This window comes from Camelina sativa, chromosome 3 (assembly GCF_000633955.1).
Source record: "Camelina sativa cultivar DH55 chromosome 3, Cs, whole genome shotgun sequence".
NCBI lineage: Eukaryota > Viridiplantae > Streptophyta > Magnoliopsida > Brassicales > Brassicaceae > Camelina > Camelina sativa.
In genome coordinates, this window is record NC_025687.1 from 13,644,003 (window position 1) to 13,665,884 (window position 21,882).

The window sequence follows — 21,882 nt, forward strand, 5'->3', positions numbered from 1 at the left end:
ATTAAAATCTAATTTTGTTAACATGTAATATACAAAGAAATTGTATTGTAAAATGGAGTGTGTGAACTCTAAATCCGATTTTTTTTAAAAACAAATGAAATAAAATTAATATTTTGAATACAAATTAAAAAATTTTATATTTTTTTTATATTCGCGTTAATACGCGGGCCTAATCTAGTAAACTATAAATATATGGTACTATTAACTTGTGTTCTTCCACAAATATTCACTTTAAATCACGATCCACACAAACTTTCAACATTGTTTAATTAGTTATGTTTATCGATATACAATACCAAATAATTAATTATCCAAACATGTGCACATGTTTTTGCGGAAAATCGGGTCAGTGTCATAATTGTCTCATTTTTACGGACGTAAAACAAACCGTAATTGGCACATTGTTTGTTTATCTCAGATGAAAACAATTTACTTTAATTGGTTTCTTTATCTTCTAATTTTAATGATATCTGTTAAATATTCCATTTACGTACAACTGACTGTTCGTATATTCCATTTTTATTGTCTTGAATTGAGAATAGGGAAAATCCTTAGGTTGAAGAAAGAGTGAACTTTGATCAGTAAACGATAATCATCATTAATAAAGAAGATTATCTCTTCGATTAGAAACAAACTAAAATTGTTATTAAATCTAAAAACATGATAACTATATTATATATGGGTGTCATCAGCTGATAAATGATGATGTTGCTTTTGGTGAAGGAAAAGGTCATTAGAAATTTAATTTAGTATTTTATTTAATTATAGTTTCAATTCAAGTACTCGTACTTTAATTTATTTATCAGAGAGTGTTTGGGAATTTTGTTTTCTACACAAAAATATACATATATAGACGTACATCATATGCATATATATGCAAACACAAGATAGCCAGTTTTTTTGCATAAAGTGGAAATGCTTCTATGCATGAGATAAGTGATAGCTCTTTTAACAATAATATCCCCGTTTCGGTATATACGCATTCATACACGTTACAGTTGTATATGCAATCTAATGTGATAGCTTATACTTTCAAAACAAGGTATTTGAGAATCGCAAACTTTATCTCTAGAATTTATTAGCTCATAAATCAAGATTACCCATTCAAATGGCTAAATGTGATGAATAAGATGACATCATTAGTTCATTACATATTCCATTAACTGATAATTTAAAAATGTATTTAACATGTTAATCAATAATCATGAGTGTCATAGATGAGACAGTACTAAACTTTTTGTGCATGCATGGAAAATTTCTTGAAAAAGATTGAAATAAACTTTAGATCTAACTTTAAACGAATGATAAAGTTTGATTATACTACATGTTACTATTTCCTTGTTCACACGCACTACACCACCCAATAAAATTACCTAATCATTTTCCAATCATTTAATTACATACTAAAGAGAAAAAAGGGGCTTGAACAAGGAAGGATAAAGACAAAAGACAAACAAATGTATAGTATTAATACCTAACCCCATCTATTCAAACCACGCAATTCAATTATTCTATATTGTAAACAAAGGGTGTGATCATATGTAACCATCGCCTTATAGACAAATTATTATCTATTAAAATAGTAATCAATCGGGGTCCCTCTCTTAAATGATAAGGATATAAAGTATTAGTTTAAAAACAAGTAGAGATTAAATTGACATATGCTCGCACGTCCTCTTTCATACACAACCCCTCTTCTTCTCCACTTCCTCTCCATTTTCTCTTTCTCTCTACTTCTACTCCTCTTTCTCCATCTGCAACTCATATCTTTTCAAAAGTGATCAAGATCAACAAAACATCCAATTCTTGATTCGACCCTTCTTTCCTCGCTTAGTTTCTTGTAAATATATATATAGTCGATCTATATATAGTTTATAAAGCATATATATAAACATGAAGCGAGGTCTAGATCAGATGGCGAGAAGCTACAATGATCATGAAAGCAGTCAAGAAACCGGACCCGAGTCACCAAATTCTTCAACCTTCAACGATATGAAAGCTATTATCTCTTCTCATTCACCTAAAAGAAGGTACAAAGATATAGATAAATTATAATTCGAAATTATTATGAAAACTTACCATTTGGCTAAAGTATATTCATATGCTTGGTGTACTTGGTACTTCACAGTAGGAGATCCGTAGAGAAGAGAGTAGTGAACGTACCGATGAAAGAAATGGAAGGATCTCGGCACAAAGGAGACACAACTCCGCCGTCAGATTCATGGGCATGGCGCAAGTACGGCCAAAAGCCTATTAAGGGATCTCCTTACCCAAGAGGTTATTACCGCTGTAGTAGCACCAAAGGTTGTCCGGCTAGGAAGCAAGTCGAAAGAAGCAGAGACGATCCAACGATGATCCTCATCACTTACACTTCTGAGCATAACCATCCTTGGCCTCTCACGTCTTCCTCTAGAAATGGACCTAAAACAAAACCCGAGCCCAAACCCGAACCAGAGCGTGAGGTGGAGCGTGAGGTGGAGCCAGAGGTGGAGGAAGAGGATAATAAGTTTATGGTTCTTGGAAGGGAGATTGAAACAACTCCGTCATGTGTGGACGAGTTCGCGTGGTTTACGGAGATGGAGACAACGTCTTCGACGATTCTTGAAAGTCCGATATTCTCATCGGAGAAAAAGACTGCTGTCTCGGCTGCTGCGGATGACGTTGCGGTGTTCTTTCCGTTGGGAGAAGAGGATGAGTCTTTGTTCGCCGATCTCGGCGAGTTGCCGGAGTGTTCGGTGGTGTTTCGTCACCGGAGTAGCGTAGTTGGGTCACAAGTCGAGATCTTTTGACACGTGGTGGTATTGTATTGGATATTGTTGTCGCTCACATGGGAAGCGTTGTACGCACGGCGTTTTTTTTATAATTTAGTTTCTCAACGGTAATCAATAAATCATCATATAAGACTCTCTTTCTCTATACGTTGTTATGAAATGCAAAAACAAAACAAAAAAAAAGTATGATTCGATTTTGTAATTCCTTTTTTTTTTCTTACTTATGATTCTCTACTCTTTGAGAATTCACCTTTTACTCTATTTATTTTTTTTCGGGGTTTTTTCTTCTTTTACTAGTTTCTTTATAGGGTTGAGTTGCAATGTAGTTAGCCGAATAAAAATGGCTGTCATTTTTATGTATATGTAATCGATGTTGATCTTATTTGTTTTTATCTACATTGAATTTTAAAGAGTAGTACGTTGAGAAGTGAGAGTTCATTTTGTCATATTATAGGGAACTTTTATTGTGTACTTCTCTTATAATTTTCTAAAAAGAGCAACTACTAAGATTACTCTTAAATGCATGTGGAGAAAAATTAAAGATAACTGTCAAATCGGTATAGAGATGTAAATTTGAGAGAATGAGATTTTTAAGGGAAACCGATCAAAATCAAAATCAAAATTTAGAGATTATTATATTTCATGCGTTTTTGGAAAATAATTAGACAGACTAATAGTTGGTTGTAGCTTATAATGGTGGAAAAAAAACTTAAAAAAAATCATTTAGGTTGAATGGTAGAATTCACAAGATTTTCAAAGTAAACTTGGACTAGTTAAGTTTTTAGATACTTTTTATATTGAAACAAAGGTTTGATACTCTATGCTCACTTTGTTTGTGCGCTGGAGTGTTGTCTGATTAGCTAGCATCAAAGTTCGTTGTAGACATTTTGTTGCTGGATTTAATTAGTTAGATCCTGAATATTACTAACGACAAAAAATGCTAATCAGTTTTCTATCTAAAATATCATAGTAGATACTAAACAATCATATTTTCGGGACTTCATCTCCCAAAACAATAACTTAAAGAATAAATTGGTGGTACATGATTACGTACGTGAATTAAATAAAAATTACGCGAAAATTTATAGCATAAATAAATAAAATAATTAATTAATTGTGCTATGATTCACGTTACCTGCCAAACTCTCTGTAATTACTATTATTAAAGTTTCCTACGTAATTCTTTATATTATGTTCAAACTGTAGTTCTGACTTTTAGAGTTTTAAATTTTTAAAATTGCGGCAGTCCAACCTCCTCTACATAATTTTATGGAATGTGTATTGAATATTAGAGGTAGTGTTTTTTTGTTTTTCTAGTAGTGTAGAGGTACCAAACTATAATTAATAAATTACTTGATAATAAACTGTAATGAGTAGCCAAATCTAAAGGAAGTCTAGTTTGTACTTTGTACGTAGTAACGGATTATATATAAGAGACATCAATTCATTCACTGTGAATGGGTTTTAAACTGGAGAAATTTCAACATGATATGAAAAATACGAACACACAACCCGATCTGAAGTAATTAAGATAGTCAAAAGTTCGTAAATTAGGTCGCTATGAACTGTTCAATATTAACGTTCATCTTAAGAACAGTTCATAATAAAATGATCTCATGGTTCAACAGTCATAGTAAAATTTCACTTTTCCGAAATAAAATTCGATAACAGTTGACTAGGTTTTGCATATATCTTAATAATCTTACTTTCTAAAGTTTCTATATAATATAGTTGAGAATTGAGATAAATTATGGTTAAACAGATTTATAGATACTGGGCCTTGTCCCTGCCATGTATTGGTCTTTTTGTTATAGGCTTTAAAATGATATTTTAAATGTAAACTAGTGTTGAGAGTTTATTGCGTTTGTATTTCGTGTATTGTTGGGTGGGCGTCAAACTGCGAACATCTCTGATCCCTCGAAGTTCGACTTCTGTATACACAAGAAGAACTTGAATATTTGAAAAATATGTACCCTTTTTATTTTTAGCTTAAGTTTTACCAGTTTTTGTCAATGATACTATTCAAATTTTGAATTGATGAGAAAGATATTATAATATATATGAAAGAAAGTAAAATAAAAATTTAAGTTTTAATATAAAATTTTCATTTCTATATTTATCTAATATGTTCATTTCAAATAAAATTGTAGTAATAATTAGAAAATTATTTTTATAATATGAATTTCACTTGAAAATAATTCTTAAATGATAAAGAGAAATGTTTTTTTTTTGTTTAACATGAGTATATAATAAAACATTGAAGATCTTTCTTAGACCTAAATAATAAATTATGTGTTTGTTTATGCTTATCTTTATTCCTTNAGGCTTTTAAATGTAAACTAGGGTTGAGAGTTCATTGCGTTTGTATTTCGTGTATTGTTGGGTGGGCGTCAAACTGCGAACATCTCTCGACGTTCGACATCTGTATACACAAGAAGAACTTGAATACTTGAAAAATATGTACCCTTTTTCTTTTTAGCTTAAGTTTTACCAGTTTTTATCCCTGTTTTAAAAATCGCTAGGCGCTGATCGGGAGGCAAGGTATCGCCTAGCGACTAATCAATTAATCGGGAATTACTCGGGGATTAATCGGGGACTAGTTTTAGGTATTTTTATGTATTTATTGGTATAACTACTTAAAGTTGCGAATATATACAGAGGTTGTAGCTTAGTTCAGTGGTTAAGGGTGTATCACATTATCTCCGAACCACAGTTCGACCCTATGTTATGTAGTTTATGCCTTTTTCAGAATTTCAGTTAAATAAAAACGAAATGATGAATATACCCCCGTCTTCTTCCTTGTGTGTGCGACCCTGTAAACCCTAATCTGTGTCGTTTTTTTTTTCTTTTTCTTTTTGCAGGTTCTGTTTTTTTTTCATGTAGATTTTATCCCTATATCATAGATCTATAAAGAAAATCATATTTCGAACTTCAAAAACTTCAAAAAACTGATTTTAAAAAAAATTCCAATTTGTTTGCCGCATAAGGTGAAATCACGGCGGTTGCCCTCCGCCAAGCGTGTAATCGGCGATTAATCGGTCTAGGCGGCCGCGTTTTTGAACATGGGTTTTTATCAATGATACTGTTCATATTTTGAATTAATGAGAAAGATATTAAAATATATATGAAAGAAAGTAATATAGTATATAAAATTTTCATTTCTATATTTATATAATATGTTCATTTCAAAAAAATAAAAACAAATATATATATATATGTTCATTTCAAATAATATTGTTGACTTAATTAGAAAACTATTTTTATGATATGAATTTCACTTGAAAATAATTCTTAAATTTACTGAGTTATCACTGTTAATTTAAAGAGAAATATTTTTTTTTATTTAACATTGAAGATCTTTATTTGACCTAAATAATAAATTATGTATTTGTTTATGCTTATCTTTATTCCTCTTCAATTTTGATGAGAAACTAATTTCTTTTTGTAGTTCCTCTTTTGATGTGTGTCACATGTTTTCATTTTGATATTACTGATTACCTTTTTTGTCAGAAGTGGTTACCAAAGAAAACTTTAATAAAGTCTTACAAATTACAACAAAGAAAACCATTAAATTACAAAAGGGATTACAAATTCCGTCCAACAATGTCACCATCGTTATTAAATGTAGACGGCTCAAGCAAAGATTGAATTTTGTTTACTCTTCAATGAAAATGCACGTACCATAAGTATATCAAATATCAATCCAATCGAGCAAGTGATACGACAAAAGAAAAAACATGAAAACAATTATTTTCCTATTAATCAACATAAAAAAATAAAAAATGAAAAATTAACGACACCAGTAGCTGCGTTCAAGGAACTCATGTTCTTTTGTTCTTTTTCATTTTTTCATCGACCAACACTCGCATTTTGTTTTTCTTAACTAAGAGAACAATGCAAAGTTTATTGAGACATAACGAATACTTTGGGGCACAAAGAAATAGTGTGTCTGAAGTCAGATACCTTAGCCACTGACATCGATCAACATGTCAGGCCCCATTTTGCTCACCAATATCCCCACTCATGTTTTTTTTTGCTCTTATCCATGCATATACAAATTTTTTGCTCTAGTAAAAAATTATCTTCTTAAAGACTAGAATTCAATATATACATGGCCGGTTGACGTGTTGTTTCGCTAAAAAAAAAAGAATCATAAACTTTTAAATTAATGTTAGATACTATACTATTTATCTTAATCTCAGTAAAAGAAAAAGAGAACAAAAACTTGTTACGAGTAAGTCAGCAATTGTGATAATGAGAAAGACCCTTCCGTGTTCTTGGTCGTTGAAAAAATAAAAGTGTCAGCCAACTCTTGTATTTCACATTCGTGTATTTCTCAATTCTTGTATTATAGTTTGCGAGTTGCGACCGAGTTCGGCTACGTTTTTTTTCATTATTCGGAAATTTGTATTCACTTTCGAAGACAAAATGGTGCAAAAGCAAAACCAATTTATGATATATATACGTGTTTTTTTGAGCCGGCCCTGGTCTAATATGGCACTTTTACTTCATAGTTTTGTCATATTGGATACCATATTAATTATACACTATAAAGTATGATATCTGCCAAGCAATTATTGTCGGCAGCCCATAAGTTAGTTTGCTTAATTCTCTTTGTTAATATTTATATCTTGTATAGATAACAAAAATAAACTAAAGTATATCTCCCAAGTCCCAACAGAGTGTGTGTATGTGATAGGTTGTAGACAACGTGATCAAACACGTCGTTTCTCGCGTTATTAAAAATTGTAAGTCAAAGTACAAATCCTGACAAAACGATAAATCGTTTCCATGTCAATTACTATGACTTTACCAAATATTGAGACTTGTATTCAATTCTCCGATTTAACACTAAATATATAGGAATGAAAAATCATACTAAAACCAAGAATAATTGTCGCACTACGGCACAAGTCAATTCCACTATTTACTGCTTTGTCAAAACCTCAAAAAAAAATTCCATCTAATTTATCAATAAAGACAAATTATATGAAATTTTGCCCCCGAAAAAAAAAGACAAACTATACGAACCAAAAAAAAGAAGTTCGGAATGTGGGGTTATTAATTTAAAAATGATACACCCTTTGTAGTTTGTACACAGTAAGTAAGAGAGAAAACAAAAAACAAAAAAAAAAGAGAAATAGAGAATAAAAAATGAAATCACCTAAATAAAAGAGAGATTTTATGTCGTTAGGATTTTGGAAATGTGAACATGAACACACTAAGAACATGTTCTTTTTATAATATAAGAACCCGTTTTTCCTACGATTATAAATGTACATTCTAGTAGTTTTCTTATATAGAATTTATTGTATCCCTATAAATAGTTTGTAACTAGGTCATTATTATTTAAGGAATTAGAATCTCTCTTTCTCCTCTATTCTAACTTAGCCGCTCTCTCTTTCTCTCTTTCATTCTCTCTTGATCATTCTATCTCATTCTCTATTCTTCTCATACTCTTTTGTAATTCTTACATGGTATCAGAGCAGTAACGCTCTATTCTACAAAATCTCAGTTTGTTTTTATTCCGCAACCAGATTCAGATCTAAGATCTCATCATGGATCTCAGCAAAACCCTAATCATCCCTGTTACACTCAAAGGTGGGAACTACTTGCTATGGGCAAGAACCACAAAAACAGCACTGTGCAGTCGCGGGCTCTAAAAGCACATTGAGAGCAATGAAGTTGTGAAGGAGACGACGACCAAACAAGAAGGAAAGGAGATCGTTGTGTGTGACAACGACAAGTGGTTCCAAGAGAACCAAAGTGTTTTAGCCTTCATCCAAACTTCCTTGGATGATCCGATTCTTGAGTCTTACTCATATTGTGAGACAGCTAAGGATCTTTGGGATACCCTACAGAATGTGTTTGGTAATGTCTCCAATCAGTCGTGTGTTTGAGGTAAAGAAAGCAATTAACAATCTCAACTAGGAAGACATAGAGTTTACTAAACACTTTGGGAAGTTCAGATCTCTTTGGGCAGAGTTGGAAATGTTAAGGCCTAACTCGGTGGATCCAGTGGTTCTAAATGAAAGCCGTGAACAAGACAAGGTGTTTGGCTTGCTTTTGACGTTGAATCCGTCATACAATGATCTCATCAAACATATTCTTCGTTCGGACAAGCTTCCAAGTCTTGATGATGTGTGCAATCAAATTCAAAAGGAGCATGGTTCCATTGGTTTGTTTGGAGCAAAAGGTGATCTTATCACAGCCAACAAAGGAGAGGTAGCTGTTGCAAACAAGGGCTACTATAAAAATGATGGAAAGAACCGACTCATATGTGATCATTGCAAGAAGCCTGGACATCTTAAGGAGAAATGTTGGGCTCTTCATCCACATCTTCGCCCGAGAGGAACTAATCCAAGAGTGAATCAAGTGAGTGGATATGGTGAAACACAAGCTCTGATGGTTCCTCAAATCACTGAAGGAAACGGATCAGCGTTAGCAGCCTCCTCGGAGTTGGTGAGAAAATCTGACCTCGATGCACTCATCAAGGCTCTAAAAGAGTCTTCTGGTAACGCCTATCTTACTCTCAATGCTATGAAACCTCTTATTGTTGATTCTGGAGCCTCTCACCATATGATTAGTGATTCTAAGCTAAATAGAGATATAAAACCGGCTTTAGGAAATGTGATCATAGCCAATAGAGATAAAGTACCTATTGAAGGAATAGGAAACTTAAACTTGTTTGAGAAAAAATCTAAAGCTTTTTATATGCCTAGCTTCACCTCTAATTTGTTATCAGTTAAAAGGGCAACTAATGATCTTAATTGTTATGCAATATTTGGCCCTAATGATGTTTATTTTCAGGATATTAAAACAAGTAGAGTGCTTGGCAAAGGAACCACTAAAGATGATCTTTATGTGATTGAGGATTCAAACCTATCTACTTCCCTTTCGTCATGTTTTAAATCAATAATGATAAGGCTAATAGTTCAGTGTGGCATGCTAGACTTGGTCATCCCCATTTTCGTGCTTTGGAACTTTTGCTGCCTAGTATTTCGTTTAAGAATAATGATTGTGAAGCTTGCATCCTTGGTAAACATTGCAAAACTTTTTTTCCTAAGTCCTCAACCATATATGAGCATTGTTTTGACTTAATTCATTCTGATGTTTGGACTTCACCTTGCTTATCTCGTGAAAATCAAAAATATTTTGTTACTTTTATTGATGAAAAATCAAAATATACTTGGCTAACCTTGCTTCCTTCTAAGGATAGAGTTCTTGATGCTTTTACAAACTTTCAAAACTATGTGACTAACCATTATAATGCCAAGATTAAAATTTTGAGATCAAATAATGGTGGGGAGTATACAAGTCATGCGTTCAAACAACATTTGGCCAAACATGGGATTGTTCACCAAAAAAGTTGTCCTTATACACCCCAAAAAAATGGCATAGCTGAAAGGAAGAATAGACATCTTATGGAGGTTGCTTGATCTACGATGTTCCACACAAATGTACCAAAGAAGTTATGGGGAGATGTTGTTGTAACAGCATGCTACTTGATCAATCGAACTCCAACAAAAATACTGAGTGATATCTCTCCATTTGAAGTACTTAACAAGATTAAACTGTCTATCAATCACTTACGTGTATTTAGATGTGTGTGTTATGTCTTAAAACCAGGTGAGCAGCATGACAAGCTTGACACTAAGAGTGTCAAGAGCATGTTTATTGGCTACTTAACTACTCAAAAGGGATATAAGTGTTATGAACCTGAAGCTAGGAGTGTTTTGGTATCAAGGGATGTCAAGTTCTTAGAATCTAAGGGATTCTATGATACAAGTAATTGGGAGGACTTGAAAGATCTTCCCTACTCTTCATCAGATAGAGCAGACAATCTCCGCATTGTTCTTGAAAGGCTTGGAGTTGCGAATAACCAACATCAACCTTGTTCTTCTCTAGATGAAACTGATAGTCCTCATAGTCAAGAAGCAGATGATTATGATAAAGCTGAAGATGAACTGAACAATCTAGGTGAAGAATGTGTATCCGAAGAGGATGATCTTGCTTTCGGGGGAGAAGAACCTAAATTAGAGGAAGAAGATCATGTGGAAGAACATCCAACTCAGGTTGAGGCTACAGAGGATGAGGCTATTGAAGTAATTCCCCTTCGACGAAGTGAAAGACTCAAGTCTGCTCCTAAGAACTGGAATAATCCTCGCATCTTCTATAATAGTCAGGCGGTTGCTCACCCTATACAAGTTGTATGCACTCTGGCACATTTTCCTGTTGAGCATCAAGTGTTTCTCACTCAAATTGATCAGCATTGGATTCCACAAAGTTATGAGGAAGCTAAAGAACAAAAAGTTTGGCGTGATGCGGTCGGAGATGAGACTAATGCAATGGTGAAAAATCACACATGGGACGAAGCTGATCTACCAAAAGGGAAGAAAGCTGTGACATCTAGATGGATATTCACTATAAAGTATAAGAGTAATGGGGAGATAGAACGATATAAAGTCAGGCTTGTAGCAAGAGGGTTCACTCAAACTTATGGAGAAGACTATTGTGATACATTCGCTCCAGTGGCCAAACTTCACACGGTAAGAGTAGTGCTCTCATTAGCTACTAATCTATCTTGGGAATTGTGGCAGATGGATGTGAAGAACGCGTTCTTACAAGGAGAACTAGAAGATGAAGTCTATATAAGACCACCACCAGGACTTGAAGACACTATTGGTCCCAGAAAGGTGTTTAAATTAAAGAAAGCAATATATGGGTTGAAACAATCACCAAGAGCTTGGTATCATAAACTCAGTTCAACACTGATGGAAAAAGGATTTAGAAGATCAGAAGCTGATCACACTCTTTTCACTTACCCAAGCCAAAGAGGTATTATAGTCATTCTTATATATGTTGATGATATTATCATCTCCGGGAATGACAAGGTAGGTATTCAAGATACCAAACTCTATCTTAAATCAGTTTTTGATATCAAAGATCTTGGAGAACTAAAGTACTTTCTTGGGATAGAAGTTTGTCGTTCTGAAGAAGGACTCTTCTTGTCGCAAAGAAAGTACACACTTGATCTTTTGAATGAGGCAGGTAAACTTGGATCAAAACCAGTTGAAACTCCACTTGAAGAAGACTACAAGGCTGGTCGTAAGGGGGAGCTGAATGATGCTCCTTTCGAAGATGTAAAACAGTATCGACGGTTGGTAGGTAAGCTTATTTATCTCACCATAACACGACCTGATATATGCTTTGCTGTGAACCAGGTGAGTCAACATATGCAGAAGCCAACATTACATCATTGGAAAATGGTGAGCCGAATACTCAAGTATCTCAAAGGATCACCAGGACAAGGCATATGGATGGGATGTAATGGAAATGCAGAGCTGGTAGGATACTGTGATGCAGATTATGCTGGGGATCATGAAGATAGACGCTCAACATCTGGTTATTGCACGTTTGTTGGAGGAAATCTTGTCACTTGGAAGAGTAAGAAACAAAAGGTGGTATCTCTCTCAAGTGCAGAGTCTGAATACAGGGCAATGAGGAAGGTCACAACCGAACTCATGTGGCTCAAAGCTCTCTTGAAGGATCTAGGCATCGAGACTCCAAAGTCGATCACAATGCATTGTGACAATGAAGCCGCTATTTACATTGCATCAAACTCAGTATTTCATGAAAGTACGAAACACATAGAAGTGGACTGCCACAAAGTCAGAGAACAAGTTCAGTTAGGAGTTATCTTGCCATGTCACACCAAGAGTTCTGAACAACTGGCGGACATTTTCACCAAAGTAGCGAGTTCCAAGGTTTGCGAGTATATACACTCCAAACTTGGACTTATGGACCTAACCAGGCCACCGATGAAGACCCTAAGCTATTGGCTCCATACTCTTTTTCCCTTAGTATGTCTTTGTCCCAAATGGGTTTTACATACTAAGGTTTTTAATGAGGTGGGTGTTCATAGTTTCAAGCTTAACCTCTATTCCAAATGGTTAAGCTTGAGGGGGAGTGTGAACATGAACACACTACGAACATGTTCTCCTTATGATATAAGAACGTGTTCTTCTTAGGATATAAGAACCCGTTCTTCCTACGATTATAAATGTACATTCTAGTAGTTTCCTTATATAGAATCCACTGTATCCCTATAAATAGTTTGTAACTAGGTCATTATTATTCAAGGAATGAGAATCTCTCCTTCTCCTCTATTCTAACCTAGCCGCTCTCTCTTTCTCCCTTTCATTCTCTTTTGATCATTCTATCCCATTCTCTATTCTTCTCGTACTCTTTTGTAATTCTTACAGGGAAAAGGTTTATGAGGGGCACTCACAAACTCCGTTGCAAGCTGAAAGAATGGTTTTTGGTTTACGCCTTTACGCTTCAGTCTCGAATATATATGTTGGATTGTGTTTGAAGGAGATTGCTCTCAACTATTCGACTTGAGCTTTGAATGTACATTTGAGTATATATACTCCAAGATAGTGAGCTTTGAATGTAGAAATTTGTAGGAATAAATATCAGTACGTAGGGTTAAAAACAGACAATATTGTGGCTGATTCCTTGGCTAAATAAAAGAGAGCAACATATTTGTAGTATTATAGTATACATATCTAATATGTTTAATTTAAAACAAATTATGTGTAAGCATTTATTATATTACAAAGATCAGATGTGTACATAAAAGAGAGTAGTAGAGAGACTAGAGAGGATGGGACCGGACGTGTTCATCATGAAAACGCGGAACGCCAATGTTTCTCTGTTGACGGCAACACAAGAACATGGCCATGTGACCTACCCACTCTTTTCCTTTCCTTCTTCTTTTTGTCATTTCTTCACTTCTTTTTTCTCTTCAATTACTTTTGTCCAAAGAACCTACCCCTTAACGGTATCGGACACCCACCAAAGAACGATATTATAGTTTTTAGTAATTGAAAGGTTATATTATACTTTACTATCTTATATTATTAGTTTTGAGAATCCTACCATCTAGTTTGGATCATATAAATCTTATTTGGATGTATGTCATTTGAATCAATATGATACCATGTAAGGGTTTACTAGCTAGTAGCTACTTTAATATTAGTCGGAGACCATACTGGTTACCAGTAAACATGTCTTATACGATCATCTAACTAGAGAAAAATAGAACAGCAGAAACTATATAATATTTGTAGTAAGAAAATTATTCTCATTTTAATGTTTTATAGCGAAATTAGGAAAATACGTGGAGGCCAATTCTGGAGTCTTACTACCGCCCATGCTTTTGACTTTTCTCTGCCTCCACGAGTTTTATGTTAATCTCATTTAATGTGGTGAACACGCTTTGTATAGTTTCTACAGATAGATTGCAGAACTAATTTACTCTTTATATATGGTTTAGATATTAAACAAAAAAAAATGGCCATTAAAAGATACTATACTACTATTTGTTAACAAATTCCACAAACATTTGTCACTTGAAAATTTCCGGAAAATAATAAGTTTTCGAAAAAGAAATGAAATTTCTGAAAAGTTTCTATATTATTATGGCCAGAAGCCATTTATCCAAATCCCCGTATATTCAAAAATTGATTATAAAGTTTCAACACTAACCAAGCCTCCAAACACTTTACACTACCTTAATCAATTCATATTTTCAAGCATAGGTTTCGGTTAAACGGTCAAAATTCATGATTAATCTTTTATTTCACATGATTATTAACTAATTAAGTACTACTCCGAGTCTCCGACTAATGTTGACTAGTATGGTCTCCAACTAATTAATTAAGTATGAATTTAATGATGAAAATTTGTTTCAGGTTGCATGGTTAACAAATTCTTTAACAACTCGTTAGCCATCCAAGTATTTGATTACTTTAAAAATAATAATAAAAAAGATTAATTAAAAAGAATAAATGAAGTTATAAGTGTCTTAAATATACCATAGACAAAATAATTTAAACAAACTCCAAAAAGTTGGGATAACAACTTGAACCGGAAAGTGTGAAACTTGGGAACCTAACATTTTGTTTGACGGTGGTGTGACGACCGCCGTTGAAAATGGTGGCCGGCGGCTTCTGATACTTTGAAAAACATCAATTTCATCACTTACCAAACTCTTGCCCACGTGTTACATCGTATCTAATACCATATCCCAAGAGATTTAATTAGTCTACGGAACATCAAATCATTTACTAATTATATTAGTCTGATTGTATTAAAAATAATTAATTGTGATTCACTACGTACATAAGACTCAACTTGATTCACCAAATATCATTAACCAATCTCTTACATTCTCCTTTATGAATTATGACTAATCCCTTTCTTTTCAAGTCTGTATATTCTCTTCTTTGCTTTTAGTTTTTAATATTTGATATCTTTGACTTTGGCCTCCTTGCAAATTAAATACATTTCACATAGTGGAACAACAATTGTTTGGTAGTAATATTTATCTTTATGTGAAATCTAATTTCACCTTTTCCACTTCAGGCTGCTGTCTGAAACTTTCTATTTGACTTTTGAGTACTTTTAATATTCATATTTTTCTTTGTACAACTGAAACTGCCACGAATCTTCTTTCATAAGTTTGTGCTACATGACTTTTTGAACTTTGAATTTTCTTTCTCAATTCTTTTTTATACATGAACTTTGAAAATTGTAGCCAGGTTATACTAATTTGCTATGCATGCATGTGTTAGAGTGTCACATTAGACTTCTATTTTTAAGAAGAAGAAAAAAACCCAAAAGACAAATAGTGATTTCACCAATTTATTAATTAGTCACTTTTTATCAACATTCGAAAATAGGAACTCTCTCTTTCTCTCTCTCTATCTATTGACTATATATACAAATACCAACACCTCATTGTTTCAAAGCAACCTTGAGTCTTCAGAATTTTATTGAAATTTTCATCTCTCTATCTCTCTTTCTCTCTTTCTCTTCTCAAACCAAAAGCTTATTTTTTTCATCCCAAATATCAAAGCTCGTCATGGCCGTTCGTCTAATTCCATCCATCTGGCTCTTCATAGTCATCGCCGTCATCGTCTCAGCCTTGCCTTCGCCGGTCTCTCCAAGAAAGCTGTTGGAGATAAAGAAACAAGAAAACTTGACGGTGAGAGAGGAAGATAAGAGTCACGTGCCTCACGTAACCAAGACTAGTACCTTGACTGCCCTGCCAAAGGGCAAAATCCCAAACTCCTCGACGCCGAGCAAAAGGGGTCACGCCGAAGTCTACTCCGGAAAACTCCGATCTCGACATCTCTCCACCGTTGATCGGTTTCTCCAATCCGTTCCTAGCCCCGGCGTTGGTCATTGATATAGTCTCCCGGCCGCTAGGCACATATTTCATTTTTGTTTTTTTTTTAGTACATTCTTTATTCTTAACTATATAATACGAAATTTCCTTCGAGGTAGAGACTTTTGTTTTAGTTTTAGGAGTTTACAAATGTTTTTTTTCTTTGAAACAAATATAGAAAAACATACATTTTTTCGAGGTTACTATAATTTTAGTTTTGTTAATTATTCAAAAGTTTAATAATTGAATATCTCTTCTTGTAAATTAATTAATGGTACTTCATTTTATAACAAGTTGAATATTCGTGTTCAGTCGAAATTTCAGAGGATGTAACAAAAGATATATTAAGAGATCATACAATGATTATTATAAACGTTATCATATAGTTCTTAGCTCATATTTAATACTAAGATAAAAAAAATGTTGGAAAACATTTGTGTTTAATATATTGATTAAAGTCGATGCTGAAGATTCGAACAGAGATTTTTTATTGGGTACTACTGAATCTATAGTGAAAAGTTGAAAACCACATGGAAAAATTCAAACATTTCTTTTCGTCAAACTTTGAAACACATATCTAAACATCCTTTTAATACAAGGTTCGTATCTACTATATGAGATTTGAATAAAACTTTCAAATACATGTCTTAACACGTATACTATAGGTGTAAATCTGTATGAGATTCAATAATAATAATACTCAAAAAAGAAAATGTGTTAGTTACTTGTAGAGGTGTATAGCGTTGAAATGGGTGCCACTAGGCCACCGCTCATTGATGGGAGATTCATATAGTTTTGTTGAGGATTTATTCAATATCTCGATACAATTGGAGATGTCATCGTAGATATTTTGACTGTAGAAATATGGAAATTTAGTGAACTACTGTTCTTTCACAAGTATACAAATTCCTAATAAACAGAGTATGATTGGTGTGTAACAATTATGATTGGTGGTGCTATATGATATGATTGGTTAGTTATCTATAGCACGTTATGAACTTAAATTAAGTAACTAATAACAGTTTGAAAAAGTTAATCTTATATCTAGCCAAAATATGTTGAGGTAAGTTTGGCCAAGATGTACCCATCCGTCATCAATGAAGTAACAAATGGAGGTAAGTCATACGATCCCAAGTTCTGGAGAAGCTACCTGATGATATCTGAGTTTTAAAATTTTAGTAACCTAAACTACAAATGCATGGTAAAGTTTTTTATTATTTACTATTTTTAGGAGTCGAAATTTGGAGGACTAATGTGTTGCACAAAAAAAAAAAATACGAGAAATAGAGTAAGCTAAGACATGTTCAAATATGAATTGTCTGTTGAACTTGGTTTATCAGTGGGCTAGTTCCTAATGGGCCTTTGTACTTCTTTGCTTCAATTATGTTCTCTATGTGGGGTTAAACGCTTTAGAATTTGATTTGATATAAAACGTTTAAAATCATATGCATGGTTGCATTGCAGCTGTTCAGAAATAAACGCCATCTAAATAATATACAACTGAAATTTATAATTCTGAGTTTCATCTACAACTATAGATATAATAGTAAATGGATATATTGATCTATCAATCTTCGTATGAATAGCTTTATACAACACTTGTCAATTACATGAGGTATCTTTATGTTCTTGTATAACCAAATCGTTCAATGTTATAATAGCAGCCAGGCTCGATTCATATCTTAAGTACAACAAGTTAGTGATTCAGTCCTTATAACTATCTAACAGTTTCAAAGGCCACAAGTTTTTGAAATGTCTATTGGTGCAAGGGTTGAACCCAACCTCTTTTTTATTTCTTATGGTCAACTTTTGATGATTTTTCTATATATGTCTCAATATTTTGTTCTGTCTCCATAAATCTGTGACACTTCTTCGTCGAAACGATGACAACCACCAAACGTCGTGTTTCTCCAGACTCAAGAATAGATTGTTAGAAACTTCAAATACAGTCATTTTCCTTGGATCAAATTGCCAACTAATTAACTCTACAAATAGTAATTGAAAATATGCATTGAATGAAAAAAATCTTAATATCTAAAATATTAATTGTCTCTTTTTCATTTGTTTTTCTTTTTTATCACTACTTAATAATTTATGCCAGACCAACCCACACAACACATCTACTAGCTTTAAATTATAAGGAATTAATAATATACAAACGGCATTGAATAGTTTGCCTAATAAGTAGATTTCATAAAAATCGGTCGCATAGTGGAAACCTCTCATTGGTGTGTCTCTCTATCTCTTTCACTAGATTGATTGTCTTATTTACGTCACACACATCTGTCTCACTCTCTCTTCTTCTTGCCCAAAAACCAAATCGTATTTTTTCACTCTCTCCTCTGATCCTCTCCATTCATTATATACACGTTTTTCTTTTTTCTTAATAACTTTCAACTCACATTCGATTAACAAACACTCATATTAGCTAAAACTGATCTTAACCAACTCAATAAAACCAGCCCACATGTTTGACTTCATAAACCGATTCTGAACTTATTTTTCAATTCACTCCACTATCTTCATAAACCTTTGTCATAATTATAAGATAGCTTTAAAATATCTCTAGCTTTAGATTGATAAATAAAAATATTTACAAGCATGTTCCGACCAACTCCAAAACTATATCAGGTTTATATATATAACAAAAAAAAAAAACTTGTACGTTAAAAGAAAAATAAAAAAACACAGAATACTTCCATGCCATTTCTACTTTAGATGTATTTTATAATCTAAAACTTTTAAAACATTTTTTTTTTATAAAAATTTATCATTTTGTTTCACTAAACTATTTCATCAATGATGATTTATGTCCCTCGCGCCAATTTTTCTGTCTCCATCACATTCTCTAAAACCTGTCCCACTTGCCAGTCTTGCTGCCACCAAGGACTCATGCCCCCACCACATCTCCTTTTAAACGCGCCACCGTTCTTTTTCTTCCTCCGGCGCGTGTCACAACCACCACCGCCGCTTGTGATTTTTGTATGGTTTCATGAAGAAGGCGGAGGAAAACCGTTACCCGGTGACAAGTAAACCTGGCTTTGTATAACGTTCTCGCCTATTTTAAACCCGGGAACGACCGTAAACCCGACTCGGATATCCGAATTATCACCGGAGAAGAGTGACTCGTCGCCTGATTTCACACTCTCCATATACACTTGAGAGAATCTACAACCTCTTTTGAGCTGAAACACCGTGACGTTCTCGCTTATAGAAAACGCCACGCAGTGTAGAAGCCAGATCCGTCTAGCCATTTCGTAAAACGTCGCGAAGAAACCCGAATCCGGAAACCCACCCGAGTTAACCAGCTTCCTCTGGTTCAAGTTCCCGAAGAAGGAACACTCCATCTTCGCGTGTACGACGCTCAAGTACTTGTGAACCACGAACTTCGCAAAAGACGAACCCGGGTTCCGGGTCAAGTACCGAACCGGGTCAACGGATCTCAAGTTTTCGAATTCGAAATTATCATTTGGAGATTCGAAACCTTCCAGCATTTTCCCACAGACGAACGATTCAAACGCGAAACAGCGGTGGCTGGGCCTGGCGAAAACGGTTGAAGCGTTTTTAACGCGAATCGAAACGGCGGCGGAAGCGGCTGCGTCGAGATCCCAGCTCGCTGATTCCATCTCCTTCACAATCAATTTCACGAAGCTTCTAACGGATCTCAACGTGAAACCTAAAACCTGAACGAACTGACTCAAACTCGGATTCGAAATTCGAATACTATCAAACACAGAGATCGAAACCGATCCGCTCGTGGTGAGTTTCTTCTCCAACGATTTGTTAACCGCGGAGGTCTCTTCGAGACTCGTCTTCAACTCATCGATCTTCAGTTGCTTCTCCGTAGCTTCGAACTCGAGTTTCTTAATCGTGATTTCGTAAGTCCTCATCAAGCTCTGCTGCTCCTGGATCTCAGCCAACATAATCGCGACTTGCAGAGACAGGTTCAGCTCCTTCCTTAGAAAACTCCGTTTAAGCTCCGACAAAGCTCTCAGCTCCTCGACCACCGCGGTATCCGCCGCTTGTATAGCGTCGTTGTCGTACGGACGCTGCGCCATCTGAAGCTCGGCGTAAGCGGCTTTGATCGTAGTCGTGCTAGCGAAGATCTTCGCGACGACGGCTTCGAACACAGCTCGACGACGCTCTCGGATTTTGAGCTCTCCGCTTCTGGTGCTGCTCGAAGTGCTTTTTAAATCGAAAACAGAGTCTCCTCCTCCTCCGTCGTCGTCGTCGTCGTCGTCGTCTTCGTCGACGTTGAAGTTTGGATTATGTGATTTCTTCAACATACAGATTCCGATTCCGTTGTTGGTGGAGGAGACCTTCGTCGAGGTTGTTCTTAGGTTGCATACCTTCTGGAATGTTCTCGCTAACTTGTTTTTTCTTCTCACTGATGGATTCTTCTTCAATGTCTCCATTGAAATTGTTGTGACTGTGAGAGAGAGAGCAACCAACAAATTAAAAAAAAAAAAAAAACAGAGAGATTCAGCTTTTTTTTTTTGGCTTCTGACAGCAAAAAAGAAGAAAAACGAATTATTTCAAAAAAAGAGAAGAAATATATAAATTAAAAAATAGAGGCAAAGCGTGAAAGCGTGGGAAAGATGATAGAAGAAAAAGAGAGGGATGATCGTATATATTTTCCCTTTATTTTCTTTCTTTCTTTTGTGTATATTAATTAATAAAATTATATGTTTTGTATTAATTAAAGATAGTATGTGGTTGAATAGTAAGAGCTTAATTGAATAACATTCATGTGTAAAACAGTGTGAGTAAGCTTCTTTCACAAGGATTTTTAAAAAAATTATGGCCGGGTATAGTTTTGTCGGAGATTACTCCTAGGGTTAATTATAAGCACTTATACGTAATTATGCCTTTGATTTGTTTTACTTTTTCTTTTTATATATTTTTATACTAAGGTGATCATTTTCTTCTCTTTTTGGTTCTATATATGTTTCTCATAGATAAATAAAAAATAAAATGTATATTTCAAAGATAAGGTACCTTTTTTTGAAGTGAGTGAACATACTCTTTACATTCTTATCATTTATTTATTTTTTGGTTGGATAAAAAAAGGAGAAAGAATGATAGAGAATTGGTTTATTCATTGCTTAAGAGTTTATAGATGTAAAATACTAGTACTAATAAAGTTCAAAACAATAAGTTAGTAGTAACTAGTGGGTTATATGATATAGTCGTCATTCTCAAAGACCATTATCAATTGGGTAAGGTCTTCCTTTTTCCGCTTACCTAAGCTCAATATCTTTAGCGACACTGATAATTGGATTCTCCAACTTATGACGGTTAATGAGTTGTGGATAAAGAAAGATACTCAAAACTGTATCAAGTGACTTTTAAACCATTTTGATCCTACAAATCCTTTAAACGATTCACAGAAAGTCTGGATTGCTCCGATCCTCAACTAATGGGATATAGCTCGTATCTATCTACTTAGTTCAGCTTCATTTAGTTATCTTTTTATACCCTCTCCCTAGCTATAAATTGATGGATCTTCCCTAATTTGCTTCTCATGTGTGTATTCATTCATACTCCTTTTTCTTTGTGTGTTTTACTTATTTTGCTTCACTTGTATGCTCCAAATGATGTATTTCTATAGAGAAACAAAGTAATATATAATACAACTAGATTTAACTAGCTAAAAAACAAATGATATAACTCTTCATTTACTATAAACATCAAACATGTTTCTAATTAAAGAAGGTCTTACTTACTGTCTTAGTTTGTTTGTAATATGTAAAGTGACCCATTTTCTTAATCAGATTTCAAAATTTCAATGTGGCTATTTTACTTTTACTTTACCCCACAATTATTGTTGAGTATTTTACTGATATAGATATATACATGTGTATGTGTGTGTGT

The 21,882-nt window shown here is 34.2% G+C and overlaps 3 protein-coding genes across 3 annotated transcripts; 2 read left to right on the top strand and 1 right to left on the bottom strand.

Moving 5' to 3' along the window:
- LOC104776962 (probable WRKY transcription factor 65) lies at positions 1,663 to 3,153 on the top strand. The gene is made up of 2 exons (XM_010501142.1): positions 1,663 to 2,030; positions 2,129 to 3,153. Exons 1-2 carry the CDS (start codon positions 1,894 to 1,896, stop codon positions 2,787 to 2,789), a joined length of 798 nt encoding a protein of 265 aa, XP_010499444.1. The 5' UTR covers positions 1,663 to 1,893; the 3' UTR covers positions 2,790 to 3,153.
- Positions 15,568 to 16,315, top strand: LOC104776963. The gene has a single exon (XM_010501143.2). It carries the CDS (start codon positions 15,703 to 15,705, stop codon positions 16,027 to 16,029), a length of 327 nt encoding a protein of 108 aa, XP_010499445.1. The 5' UTR covers positions 15,568 to 15,702; the 3' UTR covers positions 16,030 to 16,315.
- On the bottom strand, positions 18,546 to 20,509 carry LOC104776964. Its single transcript, XM_010501144.2, has one exon. It carries the CDS (start codon positions 20,421 to 20,423, stop codon positions 18,999 to 19,001), a length of 1,425 nt encoding a protein of 474 aa, XP_010499446.1. The 5' UTR covers positions 20,424 to 20,509; the 3' UTR covers positions 18,546 to 18,998.

Coding starts and splice junctions, on each gene's coding strand:
- LOC104776964 (XM_010501144.2), bottom strand. CDS start 20,423: ATGGAGACATTGAAGAAGAATCCATCAGTGAGAAGAAAAAACAAGTTA.
- LOC104776963 (XM_010501143.2), top strand. CDS start 15,703: ATGGCCGTTCGTCTAATTCCATCCATCTGGCTCTTCATAGTCATCGCC.
- LOC104776962 (XM_010501142.1), top strand. CDS start 1,894: ATGAAGCGAGGTCTAGATCAGATGGCGAGAAGCTACAATGATCATGAA. Junction 2,031..2,128: donor TCTCATTCACCTAAAAGAAG/GTACAAAGATAT, acceptor GGTACTTCACAG/TAGGAGATCCGTAGAGAAGA.